General features: G+C 41.5%; 1 protein-coding gene and 1 long non-coding RNA gene across 3 annotated transcripts in view; both read left to right on the top strand.

Annotated features, from left to right (window-relative positions):
* The window catches only part of anapc1 (anaphase promoting complex subunit 1), a 51,020-nt gene extending 45,927 nt beyond the window's left edge, over positions 1-5,093 (top strand). For both annotated transcript variants that reach the window (XM_042324663.1, XM_024428531.2), the window contains exons 44-49: positions 941-1,079; positions 1,881-1,967; positions 2,301-2,396; positions 3,067-3,268; positions 4,362-4,496; positions 4,682-5,093. In XM_042324663.1, coding sequence (XP_042180597.1) covers positions 941-1,079; positions 1,881-1,967; positions 2,301-2,396; positions 3,067-3,268; positions 4,362-4,496; positions 4,682-4,809 — 787 coding nt within the window. In that variant the 3' untranslated portion in view covers positions 4,810-5,093. The remainder of the gene's footprint in view (positions 1-940; positions 1,080-1,880; positions 1,968-2,300; positions 2,397-3,066; positions 3,269-4,361; positions 4,497-4,681) is intronic.
* A 2,319-nt stretch (positions 5,094-7,412) lies between these two features.
* The window catches only part of LOC112255640, a 39,784-nt gene continuing 31,112 nt past the window's right edge, over positions 7,413-16,084 (top strand). The window contains exon 1 of the long non-coding RNA XR_002954338.2: positions 7,413-7,634. This is a non-coding gene — a long non-coding RNA (uncharacterized LOC112255640). The remainder of the gene's footprint in view (positions 7,635-16,084) is intronic.

Below are 16,084 nucleotides of genomic sequence, written 5' to 3'. Positions count from 1 at the left end.
ACAATCCCTCCATCAGTGCTCAGACGGTCCGCAATAGGCTGAGAGAGGCTGGACTGAGGGCGTGTAGGCCTGTTGTAAGGCAGGTCCTCACCAGACATCACCGGCAACAGCGTCACCTATGGGCACAAACCCTCGGTCGCTGGACCAGACAGGACTGGCAAAAATTGCTCTTCACTGACGAGTCGCGATTTTGTTTCACCAGGGGTCATGGTCGAATTTGCGTTTATCGTCGAAGGTATGAGTGTTACACCGAGGCCTGTACTCTGGAGCAGGATCGATTTGAGGTGGCAGGTCCGTCATGGTCTGGGGTGGTGTGTCACAGCATCATCAAACTGAGCTTGTTGTTATTGCAGGCAACCTCAATGCTGTGCGTTACAGGGAAGACATCCTCCTCCATCATCTGGTACCCTTCCTGCAGGCTCATCCTGACATGACCCTCCAGCATGACAATGCCACCAGCCATACTGCTCGTTCAGACAGAAATGTCAGTGTTCTGCCATGGCCAGCGAAGAGCCCGGATCTCAATCCCATTGAGCACATCTGGGACCTGTTGGATCGGAGGGTGAGGGCTAGGGCCATTCCCCCCCAGAAATGTCTGGGAACTTGCAAGTGCCTTGGTGGAAGAGTGGGGTAACATCTCACAGCAAGAACTGGCAAATCTGGTGCAGTCCATGAGGAGGAGATGCACTGCCGTACTTAATGCAGCTGGTGGCCACACCAGATACTGACTGTTACTTTTGATTTTGACCCCCACTTTGTTCAGGGACACATTATTCAATTTCTGTTTGTCACATGTCTGTGGAACTTGCTCAGTGTATTTTGGTCGTTGAATCTTATGTTCATACAAATATTTACACATGTTTGATGAAAATAAACGCAGTTGACAGTGAGGATGTTTATTTTTTTTTGCTGAGTAAACTTCTCTATATATGTGTTGTAGGTCCATTCTTTCCAGAGATGGGGTTCTGTATGTGAAGCTGCGTGCGGGGCAGCTGCCCTATAAGGATGACCCTCGGGGTTGGAAGAGTCTATTAGCGCCCAACGTCAACAACAGGAACTCAGAAGTCCGCACATTCAAGGTACAAACATCCTGGCTCTCCGCTTACAATCCAATCCTTTTATGGTGCAAAAGAGGCACAACATGTTTCTATGTTAATGCTACTTTAGCACTATAGTAATATTGTATACATAGAAGGTTCAGTCATACTTTACCATGCAGGTCATATTTGAGAAGGTCTGGTCACAAATTTCCTAGGTGGCAAAGTCCTGTTGGGTATGGCTTGCATACAGTATTTTTTTATTTAACTAGGCAAGTCAGTTTTAAGAAAAAATTATTATTTACAATGACGGCCAACCGAGACAGAGGGTTAACTGCCTTGTTCAGGGACAGAACGACAGATTTGTACCTTGTCAGCTCGGGGATTCGATCCAGCATCCTTTCGGTTACTGGCACAACGCTCTAACCACTGGGCTATCTGCTAGACCAGTACACACATGTATTTCATTAGTATGTCAAGGTTGAGGAAATTGAATAGCTGAAATCAGTATAATAGACCTAGTATAATGAGTCAGAAAGGGTAAAAATAGGTCATATTGATGCTCATATAATCCCAGTATAACAAGGAGTAGTCACGTGACGTCACTCTGGAGTGGCAGAACGAAACCAATATGTCTTGACAGTATGTGTGACCACTTATTTCCCTGTTCACTCAATGTCAACCTCCATACCGGTCTATTGCCCAATAGCCTTCTCAGTCAATATGTCCCACTAGGTGCAATACATCATCCCTCATTGGAAACCTTCCAGAGCCCTTCAGTGTGCGTGCCTCCCTTAGGCACGATCAGGAGACCTTGTTGTAGCAGTTTTTTTTCTCCCACAGCCCGAGGCCATCTCAACCTTCACCTCCGACGCTGCCTTGGTCTCCTTTGCTGAGTACTTTTGTAAATCCTCGGAGAGCGTGAAACATGTGAGTTGATTAGGAAAGTATGGTATATGGTGCAGCAGGAGGCACGTTTCAGCGATAGGTTAACATTCAAACACAGAGGAGAAATTTGACTTAGACTGCCCATGTCTCTCCCCTTGTGAATGTACTTGTTAATCACTTGAATCCTATTTACACCAGTTACATATTATATCCGTATATGTAATTGGAGACACTGTGAAATTGAAGGAGATTGGTGATAACCTTTTGTTCATGATTTTATTTAAATTATTGAAACACCCTTCACTGTCCTATTTTATAAGTCAATTGATAAGCTCGCACTGAATGGCGCTTATATTTACTGTCGTCTTTGTCCAGAAACGGGACACTTTGGCCTTATTCTCTGCCATTCTATATGAGTGTGTCACTCAGGAGAACCCTGAGATGCTGCCGACATACATCGCTATTGATCAGGTAAGAAACATTAGAAATTACCCATACAATAGCAACAGTGGTCTCTCCAACCCTGTTCCTGGAGAGCTAACCTTTAGGATCTCGCTCCAACCCCAGTTGTAACTAACCTGATTCAGTTTGTCAACATGCTAATTATTAGAATAATGTGCACTAGATTAGGGTTGGAGTAAAAACCTACAGAACTGTAGTTCTCCAGGAACAGGGTTGGATAGCCCTGATGTACATGCTCCCACTCATAGAATGCAACTGTATTACTGTTAGTTAAAAAGATTCACTTTGCAGAAATTGCTCTGCCATTTACTGGTTGCTAAAGTTCTAATAGTTCCCTAATTTCCATTTATGTGATGACACAAGCAAGTATAGTGTAGAGAATCATTCACCATCTAAACCACTGTGAAATATACTTTCCGTAACCAAAAGTAAAAGACACAAAAAACAAAACTTAAGCATGGGAAGCATAGAAATATAGTACATGGAACAGATCTACCGCTTCTTAGACTTGCTTTCAATGAGAATGACAGGTCTATAATAAGTTTTCATAGATTGACTTTTCACACTGCAAACTGATGTCACTTCAATGTGCTCTCGATTGTATTTCTCCAATGTCTTCTCTCTCTGTCTGTGTGTGTGTGTGTGTGTGTGTGTGTGTGTTGACTGTTTTCTCCCCCAGGCGGTACGGACCCTGGAGCAGACGGAGATGTGTGAGACGTTTGCTCTGTGGCAAATGAGACTGGTGTTGGAGCTGTGTGAGAGCAGGGTGCTGCAGCACAGACTGAGGGAGGGGGCACAGGGCAGGGGGCTGCTGCTCAGCTCTGAGTTCCTGCCTGTCATGAAAAACTCTGCTGATGGCACCCTGGACCGCTGGCTCACTGGTGAGCAGTCTCAACACAGTGGGAGAGGCACAGAGGATAGAATATTAACACATCAACTATTAACACATTGAATGAACTGTACATTTGAATGTACACAGTACAGTTTGTACCAGTGTGTACCTGTACTGTGACACACAGTTCCTATCAATGGGACTGTACGTGCCAGAACATGTCTTTGGGTGTGACAACTAAAGACGTGGGAAACGTGGGAGGTGATTATGCCAGGCTTTCTTTTTCATGAAATATTGGCAAGTGGCAACCATCAATAGAAAATGGATTGTGATAGTCTTAAATTAGGAATAAATCAAATAAAATGTTATTTGTCACATGCGCCAAACACAACAGGTGTAGACAATACCGTGAAATGCTTACTTACAAGCACTTAACCAACAATGCAGTTTTAAGAAAATATTTACTAAATAAACTTAAGTAATTTTTATTTGATTTTTTAAGTAAGATAATAAACGAACAATAACGAGGCTATATAAAGGGGGTACCAGTACTGAGTCAATGTGCGGGGGTACAGGTTAGTCGAGGTAATTAGTAGGGGTAAAGTGACTATGCATAGATAATAAACAGCGAGTAGCAGCAGTGTAAAAACAAAGGGGGCGGGAGCTTTTTGGACCTAGACTTGGCACGCCGGTAATGCTTGCCATGCGGTAGCACTTAGACTCCAGTCACCCAAGTGAGAAAAGTCTATGACGATTTTTTTTGGGGCCTTCCTCTGACACCGCCTAGTATATAGGTCCTGGGTGGCAGGAAGCTTGGCCCCAGTGATGTACTGGGCTGTACGCACTACCCTCTGTAGAGCCTTATGGTCAGATGCTGAGCAGTTGCCGTACCAGGCGGTGATGCAACCGGTCAGGATGATTTCAAGGGTGCAGTTGTAAACTTTTTGAGGATCTGAGGACCCATGCCAAATCTTTACTGCTTATGAGGTGCTCTACCTCAGGCCAGCAATACCTCAAGACTTTCTTAATATTAGACATTGCGCACCAGCTGTTATTGTCAAACAATCAGGTCCATTACATGAGTGCATGTAACCTCTTTACATCTGACCTGTGTGTGTGAAACCCCTCCCCCGTCTCCACAGATAACAGCCATGTATTGAAGTCATACATGAGTGGCCAGTCCCTTACTGAGGACATGCTGTCCAACATGCTGGCGTGCTTCCTGGTTTACCACTCCATCCCCTGCCTCAGTAAGCTGTCTTCCACACACCTGGAAGGTAAACAACTTTGAGCTGAATGTTGTGGTTAGATTTACGTTTAGTTTGAACCTAACATGTTTACACTGGTGGTCTCTTATTTGGCTGACTGCTGGATTTTATATCTGACTTTTGTCTCGTGTGGAGAAGTCGTCATGTCTCTGCTGGTCTCATGTTTCTACCAATCCACTCACTTGTTTCCACAGGAAGTACATCGTTCCCTGAGCTCCTGTTGAAGTTCAGTCAGCTGGGCATACCTGTACGCGCCCTGCTGCGTTTGGGCCCTCTGCTCCTAGGGACTGCGGGCTTCTGGACCGGACAACTGGCCTGTTGATATTACCCTGACCTTTGACCACTAACCTTGGTCTCTGACTTTATCCTGGTCTTGACCCACAATGGTCACTCTGCAATGCTTGTTGCAGCTCGCAAGAAATGGATATGATATTACATTTCATTGTAAAGGCTTTCTTGATACAGATTGTATGTCAAATGTTTGTACTGTACTGTACTTTGTTTTCAATATATAATAATACAGTAAATAAAATGTGATTTGAGACTGTTAGTGTAAGTGACAAGAATTTGCACTGAATGTATTTAAAAGGTAAAGCTGTTAACTAACGTGGATGTGTTACATGTTATTTTGGCCAACTCTGTGTGGTTACAGTATTGCCATTTTGTATTTTCCATCTCGGCACGGGATATAGTCTAGACTGTTACCTTGAATTATCAGAAAATTTGTTCCGGAAAAGTTGTTCAGATATTAGTTCAGTCTCTGCAGTATGTTTTGGGAAGTAGTGCGTGGGCTGTGGTGCAACAGAATGCATTGGCCAGAGCTGTGATCTAACGACATAACTGCTCTGGGAACATTCCGCAGTATAATGGAAAACATCCTGCAACAAATACCACACCCGCCTCACCCCATATAAATCTCTGTTTTCTTTTGGCCTTGTACAGTGCATTCGGAAAGTATTCAGACCCCTTCCATGCAGTAAATAACTTTTGCCTCATGTAAATTAGGTATTTGTTTTTTGTTTGTAATGTGCAAACATTTCTAAACCTATTTTCACTTTTTCATTATGGGGTATTGTGTGTAGATTGAGGGGAAAATAAATAAATTGATTACATTTAGAATAAGGCTGTAACGCAACAAAATGTGGAAAAGGTCAAGGGGTCTGAATATTTTCCGGATGCTCTGTATAGCCAAATAGCTTTGTCTTCATCTTGAATTATTAAGCATGGCCTAGCTGTTTATCAGTCTTCCCATGGTATACATTCAAACTCTTTAAAAAAACTGTTGACTATAGTGCTCTTTTGTGGCATCTTTAGGACCAACTGGCATGAAAGGCACACAGAGCTGTGGCAGATGGATTGCGTACATACCACATTCGTAGAAGTGCTGTCATGTGGTTCAGTGAACATTAGACACACAGGAAAGTATTTGATTTTGTGAGGGAGAAGCATCAGAGAATGTAAGGAATTTAAAGGCCCAGTGCAGTCAAAAACGTGATTTTCTGTTTTTATATACATTTCCATACATAAGGTTAGAATAATACTGTGAAATTGTGAAAATGATAATGTCCTTTCAGTGTAAGAGCTGTTTGAAAAGAACACCTGCTATCTCAGCCTGTTTTGGTGGGATGGAGTTTTGGCATTCCATGGTGATGTCACCATGCTCTAAATTAATTAATAGACCAATAAGAGTCCCAAACCCCTCTCCCAATAGCAGCACATTTTTCAGTTTTCCCTTCCCAACTCATACCACTCAGACAGTCCTAGCCAAATTCTTGCTTGAGAAATTGCTCCTTTCTAAGAAGCTATTTTTGTTCATTTTTGACCTTTCTAATTGAAAACAATCACCATAAGGAGATAACTGCTGCATTGGACCTTTTTAAATTGTGCAGTGCAACTTTTCTCTGTTAACTAATTGGAAGGGAAGTACAATGTGGGTAACTAATTCTCTTGTAGTTTCGATACAGTATAATGGAATACTGTTTTGGAACATTGTGGAAACCAGCCAAGTGAAGTGAGTAATAGTGCAAATCCTCTGGGGAGGCAGCAACCAGTTCCAAGTCTGGTACAGAGAGGCAGGGATGCTGTGTATTTTTTCCTCTGTAGGAAGTATGACATTGCCATTTGGTTTGTTCTTCTATGGACATCCAGGAAATGTGTAACAGGATCTACAACTTCATTTTCCAAAAATGTAATGGGATTTTACAGGTCAATGGCCAACCAGAACTGTAGTCAGTGGGTTTATTCATGAGTTTATGACCTTCAAAGGTGATTCCTTTAATAAGCTGTGGGAACCAGTGCCCCTGGGAGAGGGCTGTTTACACAAAACATTCTATGTATGTCATACTGGTACACACCCTGTGGTCCTGGAGGTTCTCACTTCCAAAGTCAACATTGAAACAAGGCCATAAAAATAACAACACAAACAAATTAGAAATGCCTCTTGGTCCTTAATCTTTAAAACATAATTTTCATTAAAAATTGCAGAAAGAATCGAATGTCCAGTTTATAAATAGGTGATATTTTTTTAATGATTCTAGTCAGGTGTTTACTGGCATTTCGGGCACATGCCAGATGGGCTGGTCTAGATTTAGCCTAGTGGCCCTGACAAACTTGGATATTTGGCACAAAATTATATTTAAATGTGCAAATACTGGTAGCCTCAAGAGAAGCAATTAGCCGATACTGGGACCTTGAGGGAAAAATATGGTCCGTTTGGGGGCATCAAAGGAGAAAAATTGTCCTGTGTGTTCCAAATGTCTGGGACGATTTTTTGGTACCCTTCTGCCCCAAATTAAGTTGTTTTAAAGGTGCCTACTTATGTGCACAAACAGACATTGATTTAATTCAGACAACGTTTGAATGGAAAAAATGTCAGTTCGTGGAGGGAGGTGGGTGTGACCAATTACGAAGAAAAGTGTCACAGTTCAACTCCAAAGCTATGAATGACTACAGAACTACAAACGCCTAGTGTTACTATACATGAACAGGCAGGACTTCGATCAGTTAGGTAGTTAACGTTACACTGCTTAGTCCGGTTCAGAATTACTTTTGCCAACATCGAAATAACTTAGTCAAAGTGTATTATCCACCTAACTCGTTCCTGAACTGGGGCAAACCAGAAATATTCTGCACTACTTTTAATAATGGGTAAGTAGTAATTACATACGAAATAACTTATTTGATACATTTGTTAGTGAGTTGACACACGAAGACCGAACGAATGTTTTACATCTTAAATAATATTTTGTAGTTTGAGGATGCCATACAGTGATACTTGAATGGAAATATAAGTACTGTACACATAAGGGCCAACTATGGTGCAGTTAAATGGATGCAATAAGAGTAATTATTTACATATTTATAGATACATTTGAACGATAACTTCCTTCTGAAATTGACGTTTCGGGAAGTAAAGCACGAATGACGCTGGCTGATAAATTTGTAAAAAATGTGTGGACTATAGAGCACTCGTGTAAAGGGCGGTTTACAGAGATAAAAGGAAGCATGCAATGTCAGCATGAGATTGAAGTCTAGCTTCCTGTTCCTTTTTGTATTTAAAAAAAAGAAGTGTACAACTGTTTCAAATCCAATAGTCTTTGAACCGTTGGCAATCTTACAAAGCCCTTTGGAGAACTGCCCATCCAAAATATGAACGGAATGCATACTCAATATATTATTTATCTACATTTCTATAGGGCCCAGGTTTGTGATACGACTAGAGTGCCGAGTCATATACTTTCATTTCTGTGTGACAAGAAGATAGGGGGGCGTGAGCTATCCAGAATGCAGCACCTGTTTCATGGACATTATCCCAAGTTCAGTTTACATTGCATTTCTTTGTTACCACAAACATAAAACGACTGGAAGAGGTGAATTCAAACACCCATCTATCCAATTCAGCCCAGATGGGACAGGAGAGAAGGACAGGTTGTCTCTACATAACAACACATTTCCAAAATATTTAAGCCCTAGTGTTCCATATACTCTACAACCAAAAAGCTATGTCTTTTCCCTGGCCTGAATGAACCATTTTTCTGTCTCAGAATGAGTACTCTGGGACTTCCCTCTCTCTCTCTCATATCCATTCATGTGGTTTATGTTTGGCTCAGTTAGCTGGCTACATTCATCAGATAAGCTGTGAATAGAACAGTCATTTTCATATTGCTCTTCAGAAACCACAAAGGTGACCTTAATCTAAAGTTCCTCCCTCCCTGTATTCTGTGTTTTAGCTTAGGTAAGACTGAAAGACAGGTCCCACCCAAATCAGTTTACATTTAAGATGGACAGAAAACCAACTGTATTTACATGCACGGCACACAGTTGACAGAATTACAATCCTTAGGAAACTGAGCGAGGTCATCTCCTCTTCCCATGATTGATGGGAGTGGAACTAGAACACATTCTGGTGATTCTCATTTAGAATGAACTTCCCCCCTCGTATTAGCTTCATCAACAGGAGCTGCAGTTTGCTGTATCACAGGATGGAGGTAATGGTAATTCTCCAGAATAGTGTATGTCTTTCTGTACTTGTGGAGCTCTCATCACTGCATACTGAAAACGCTAAACAGAAATAGTTGATGGTGGTTGGAGCTTGTGGCAGTATATGGTTAACAGTTGTGAAGGTTCACATGCAAAACCTAGTTTTGTAGCGATACGTCAGTTTACAACGGCACCCCAGTCTGTTTTTAGTCAGTGGGACTGGTTTCCAGTAAAAACCTGCCATTGTTGAGTAGAAGAGAAAAGGAAGTGGTGGCCTTGAAACTTGCATTCATAAAACAATGTGTGTAGTGTTGAAATGGCAGTCTGAGTCTGAACATGTTTGGGTTTAGTATTGTACTCCAAACTGGTGTCAGTACTGGTGGTGCAATAGTCTAATATTCACAACTTGAATAAAGCTAATGTTGAGTATATTGTGTTTAATATCTACAGTTATGGAGAAGAGCAATAAAAGAGGAATTGGCCAATAGGTAATCAGAACAGTTGATGAAGTGATAGCAAATTGAAATCCTTAAAATCATACTTCAGAAAGAATTGAAATCTTTTTGGTGTTTAGTATTTTATTAGGATCTTCATTAGCTGTTGCAAAGGCAGCATATACTCTTCCTGGGGTTCATACAAAACATGAAACATGACATAATACAGAACATTCGTAGAAAAGAACAGCTCAAGGACAGAACTACAAACATTTTAAAATGGCACACATACATACACACAAAATGTCTAGGTCAAATAGGGGACAGGCATTGTGCCGTGAGGTGTTGCTTTATCAGTTTTTAAAACCAGGTTTGCTGTTAATTTGAGCAATATGAGATAGAAGGGAGTTCACTGCAATAATGTCTCTATATAATATTGTACGCTTTCTTTAATTTGTTCTGGATTTGGAGATTGTGAAAAGACCCCTGGTGGCATGTCTGGTGGGATAAGTGTGTGTGTATCAGAGCTGTGTGTAAGTTGACTATGCAAACAATTTAAAATTTTCAACACATGAATGTTTCTTAGTAAAATAAGAAGTGGCGCAGTCAGTCTCTCCTCAACTCTTAGCCAAGAGAGACTGGCATGCACAGCATTAATATCGGTGGAGGATGCCTCATAATAATGTCTGGAATGGAGCGAATGGAATGGCATCAAACACATGGAAACCATGTGTTTAATGTTGTTGATACCTTTCCACTTATTCCGCTCCAGCCATTACCACTTGACCGTTGTCCCCAATTAAGGTGCCACCAACCTCCTGTGATTTATATTAGCCCTCTGATTACAACGAAGAGAAAGACCTGCCACTGTTCTGGGCCAGCTGCAGCTTAATGAAGTCTTTCTTTGTAGCACTTGACCACATGACTGGACAATAATCAATATAAGACAAAACTAGAGCCTGCAGGACTTGCTCTTTGGAGTGTGGTGTCAAAAGAGCAGACCTCTCCCCGTCTTTACAACCATTGAATCTATATGTTTTGACCATGCCTGTATACACTTGAAGGTAACACCAATTATTTTGGTCTCTTTAACTTGTTCAACAGCCACATTACTCATTACCAGATTCAGCTGAGGTCTAGAGCTTAGGGAATGATTTGTACCAAATACAATACTCTTAGTTTTAGAGAACTTCAGGACCAGTTTATTACTGGCCACCCAGCCCAAAACTGACTGCAACTCTTTGTTAAGCGTTTCAGTGACTTCATTAGCTGCTGATATTGAACAAGCTTTATTTAATACCAGTGGCAGGTCATTGGTAAAAATACTAAAGAGTAGAAGGCCTAGAGAGCTGCCCTGCAGTACACCACACCATAAATGTTTGACATGAGGCTTCTATTAAGGAAAACCCTTTGAGTTCTGTTAGATACAGTTGAAGTTGGAAGTTTACATACACTTAGGTTGGAGTCATTAAGACTTGTTTATCAACCACTCCACAAATTTCTTGTTAACAAACTATCGTTTTGGCAAGTCGGTTAGGACATCTACTTTGTGCATGACACAAGTCATTTATCCATCAATTGTTTGCAGACTGATTATTTCACTTATTTTTCACTGTATCACAATTCCAGTGGGTCAGAAGTTTACATACACTGAGTTGACTGTGCCTTTAAACAGCTTGGAAAATTCCAGAAAATGATGTCATGGCTTTAGAAGCTTCTGATAGGCTAATTGACATCATTTGAGTCAATTAGAGGTGTACCTGTGGACCTTCAAACTCCGTGCCTCTTTGCTTGACATCATGGGAAAATCAAAAAGAAATCAGCCAAGACCTCAGAAAGAAAATTGTAGACCACAAGTCTGGTTCATCCTTGGGAGCAATTTCCAAACACTTGAAGGTAACACGTTCATCTGTACAAACAATAGTACGCAAGAATAAACACCATGGGACCACGCAGCTGTCATACCGCTCAGGAAGGAGACGCGTTCTGTCTCCTAGAGATTAACGTACTTTGGTGCGAAAAGTGCAAATCAATCCCAGAACAACAGCAAAGGACCTTGTGAAGATGTTGGAGGAAAAAGGTACAAAAGTATCTATATACACAGTAAAACAAGTCCTATATCAACCAAACCTGAAAGGTCACTCATCAAGGAAGAAGCCACTGCTCCAAAACAGCCCTAAAAAAGCTAGACTACAGTTTGCAACTGCACATGGGGACAAAGACTGTACTTTTTGGAGAAATGTCCTCTGGTCTGATGAAACAAAAATAGAACTGTTTGGCCATAATGACCATTGTTATGTTTGGAGGGAAAAGGAGGAGGCTTGCAGGCCAAAGAACATGTGACAAACCGACTTGTTGTAACGGTATCATCCTTTGTCAGTGCCACGTTGAAAGTCACTGAGCTCTTCAGTAAGGCCATTCAACTGGCAATGTCAGTCTATGGAGATTGCATGGCGGTGTGCTCAATTGTATACACCTCCCAACCGTGAAGCACAGGGGTGGCAGCATCATGTTGTGGGGGTGCTTTGCTACAGGATGGACTGGTGCACTTCACAAAATAGATGGCATCATGAGGCAACATGACTTATGTGGATATATTGAAGCAACATCTCAAGACATCAGTCAGGACATTAAAGCTTGGTTGCAAATGGGTCTTCCAAATGGACAATGACCCCAAGCATACTTTCAAAGTTGTGGCAAAACGGCTTAAGGACAACAAAGTCAAGGTATTGGAGTGGTCATCACAAAGCCCTGACCTCAAACCTATAGAAAATGTGTGGGCGGAACTGAAAAAACGTGTGCGAGCAAGGAGGCCTACAAACCTGACTCAGTTACACCAGCTCTGTCAGGAGGAATGGACCAAAATTCACCCAATTTATTGTGGGAAGCTTGTGGAAGGATAACCAAACCGTTTGACCCAAGTTAAACAATGTAAAAGCAATGCTACCAAATACTAATTGAGTATATGTAAACTTCTAACCCACTAGGAATGTGATGAAAGAAATAAAAGCTGTAATAAATCTCTCCTATTATTCTGACATTTCACATTCTTAAAATAAAGTGGTGATCCTAACTGACCTAAAACAGGGAATTTTTACTAGGATTAAATGTCAGGAATTGTGAAAAACTGAGTTTAAATGTATTTGGCTAAGGTGTATGTAAACTCCCGACTTTGATGTTGAAAAGCCATAAAACATACAGTACCAGTTTGGACGCACCTACTCATTCAAGGGTTTTTATTTTGACTATTTTCTACATTGTAGAATATTAGTGAAGACATCAAAACTTTGAAATAACACATGCCGTTTAAGTCGGAAGTTTACATTTACGTTTATATTTGAGATCCTTCAAAGGAGCCACTCCCTTTTCCTTGATGACAGCTTTGCACACTCTTGGCATTCTCTCAACCAGCCTCACCTGGACTGCTTTTCCAACAGTCTTGAAGGAGTTCCCACATATGCAGAGCACTTGTTGGCTGCTTTTCCTTCACTCTGGGGTCCAACATATCCCAAACCATCTCAATCGGGTTGAGGTCGGGTGATTGTGGAGGCCAGGTCATCTGATGCAGTACTCCATCAGTGTCTTTCTAGGTAAAATAGCTATTACACAGCCTGGAGGTGTGTTGGGTCATTGTCCTGTTGAAAAACAAATGATAGTCCTACTAAGCGCAAACCAGATGGGATGGCGTATCGCTGCAGAATGCTGTTGTAGCCATGCTGGTAAAATGTGCCTTGAATTCTAAATAAATCACTGATAGTGTCACCAGCAAAGCACCCCCAAACCATCACTCCTCCATCCTTCACGGTTGGAACTACACATGCAGAGATCATCCGTTCACCTACTCTGCATCTCACAAAGACACGGGGTTGGATCCAAAAACCTACATTTGGCCTCATCAGACCAAAGGACAGATTTCCACCGGTCTAATATTCATTGCACATGTTTCTTGTCCCAAGCAAGTCTCTTCTTATTATTGGTGTTATTTAGTAGTGGTTTCTTTGCAGGAATTCCACCATGAAGGCCTGATTCACGCAATCGTCTCTGAACAGTTGATGTTGAGATGTGTCTTTTACCTGAACTCTGTGAAGCATTTATTTGGGCTGCCTTCTTAGGTACAGTTAACTCTAATGAACTTTTCCTTTGCCGCAGTGGTAACTCCTTTACTGTGGCGGTCCTCATGAGAGCCAGTTTCATCATAGTGCTTGATGGTTTTTGCAACTGCTTTTGAAGAAACTTTCCAAGTTCTTGAAATTTTCCAGATTGACTAACCTTCATGTCTTAAACTAATGATGGCCTGTCTTTGCTCATTTGAGCTGTTCTTACCATAATATGGACTTGGTCTGTATACCACCCCTAACTTGTCACAACACAACTGATTGGCTCACACACATTAAGAAGGAAAGGAATTCCACAAATGAACTTTAAAAAAAAAAATTCTCCCCAATTTTGTGGTATCCAATTGTTTTTAGTAGCTGCTATCTTGTCTCATCGCTATTACTCCCGTAAGGGCTCGGGAGAGACGAAGGGTTGAAAGTCATGCGTCCTCCGATACACAACCCAACCAAGCCGCACTGCTTCTTAACACAGCACGCATCCAACCCGGAAGCCAGCCGCACCAATGTGTCGGAAGAAACACCGTGCACCTGGCCCGCCACAGGAGTCGCTGGTGCGCGATGAGACAAGGACATCCCTACCGACCAAGCCCTCCCTAACCCGGACGACACGCTAGGCCAATTGTGCGTCGCCCCACGGACCTCGCGGCCGGTTACGACAGAGCCTGGGCGCGAACCCAGAGTTTCTGATGGCACAGCTGGCGCTGCGCCACCCGGGAGGCCCACAAATGAACTTTTAACAAGGCACATCTGTTAATTGAAATGCATTCTTGGTGATTACCTCATGAAGCTGGTTGAGAGAATATCAAGAGTGTGCAAAGCTGTCATCAAGCCAAATGGTGGCTAGTTTGAAGAATCTCAAATATTAAATATATTTTGATTTAACAATAATTTTGGGGGGTTACTACATGATTCTATATGTTTTATTTCATAGTTTTGATGTATTCACTATTATTTTACATAGTAGAAAATAGTAAAAATAAAGAAAAACCCTTGAATGAGTCGGTGTGTCCAAACTTTTGACTGGTACTGTTTGTTTTCTCAGCATCAGGTTATAGTCAATAATATCAAAGGCTGACTGAAATCTAACAGTACAGGTCCCACAATGTTCTTGCTATCAATTTATTTCAACCAATCATCAGTAATTTGTGTCATTGCAGTACATGTTTGTGTCAGTGCAGTACATATTTGAATCTAATGTGAATGTATTCACCTCAATAAAGCAGTGAAGAGCTGTTCTCCTTCTGCTCCTTGTGATGGCTTGTGGTATGCAATATCAGATACATTAGGTTTTAGTGCCATCTAGTGAACCTTTTTAGAGACATTGGCTTTTACCTTTTCACTTGGTAGGGTTATGTCTCTGTCTCAAGGTGGCACTGTTTTCACAGTAACCTTGGAAGAGTTTTTCCAATAATGATGTGAGCACCTCACAATGGTCAAATCATAATGGATAATGATTCACATTGTTGTTCCCACTAACACAAACTTTTGCTCAGTTGCTTACTAAAAAGTAAATTGATGGATTTGTCCTTTATCAAGACTGTTGATACACTGTAGGTGAAAATGTAATTCTGCTTTGATAACATGTAATCACCTAGTCTCTTGTATATGTACTGAGCCCTGTAACATTGTGTTGCATGTCTAGTTACTAGTATACCAGTATCAAAATGGTAAATGGGAAACACCAGAGTATGTTCTGTACTGTAGTGTAGGTCAAAGGTCATCCATCAGATGTTGACTGGCTCTCATTCAAGAGAATGTGGGAATGTGTTATCATGGTGTCTGTGATAGATCTCAGATTATTGATTTCCTCATGAAATCACACCCAACATCATTGTCTGTCTGAATGCTTCCTGCCCGCCTGCCTGGGCTGGGCTGGTGAGCTGCTCTATTCTCTCTGTCCCCTCTAGGATTGGAGGATATTGATTGGTTGTTTTGTGTCAGGTAGATTTATTGACAGGCATATTCTAAGCAGTGGGGAAGGAGGGGATGAGCAGTGAGAAAGTGTACAAACCAGTTTCACACTGTAGATTATTATAATGAGGACAGGGACACAGCTGTTGGCCTACACTGGCCTACTTTTCCTGACAAAGACAATGTGTGTGTGGGGTGTGTGTGTCTGTTCAGTATGCACGTGAGGGATTTCAGTTCCCACTTATTGTGTAACATGGATCAAACTAATACATATAAGACATACAAATCTTCATGCCCAGTATTTTTGCTGGCAGGTGTGGGGCTCTATTTTCTTTGTTGCTACAAACTATAGTGATTTGTAGAATGTGTTATGAGAGACTAATGTAGTCAGATGGTAAACTAGGGCTGTGATGATTATGGATTTTTGGGGAACAATTCATTCTCATACAAATGACCACGGTTATTGTCATAAAAGTATTTTTATTTGTTTTGCTTGTAATGCATCTTTGAAAATTAGCTACAGTACATACCTAATGAATACAGCACAGCTTTGGTGACACCCCCGTCTCAAAAACGAGTTGGAACTTTTGGAAATTAAGCTTTTCCTCCCAACCATGCCGTTCTACTCGTAAAATAATTACCAATTTTACCCTCTTCA

The sequence above is a fragment of the Oncorhynchus tshawytscha genome, linkage group LG01 (genome assembly GCF_018296145.1).
Source record: "Oncorhynchus tshawytscha isolate Ot180627B linkage group LG01, Otsh_v2.0, whole genome shotgun sequence".
NCBI classification, from domain to species: domain Eukaryota; kingdom Metazoa; phylum Chordata; class Actinopteri; order Salmoniformes; family Salmonidae; genus Oncorhynchus; species Oncorhynchus tshawytscha.
Note: the sequence above shows the minus strand (reverse complement) of the source record. Positions and strands in the feature narration are given on the sequence as shown.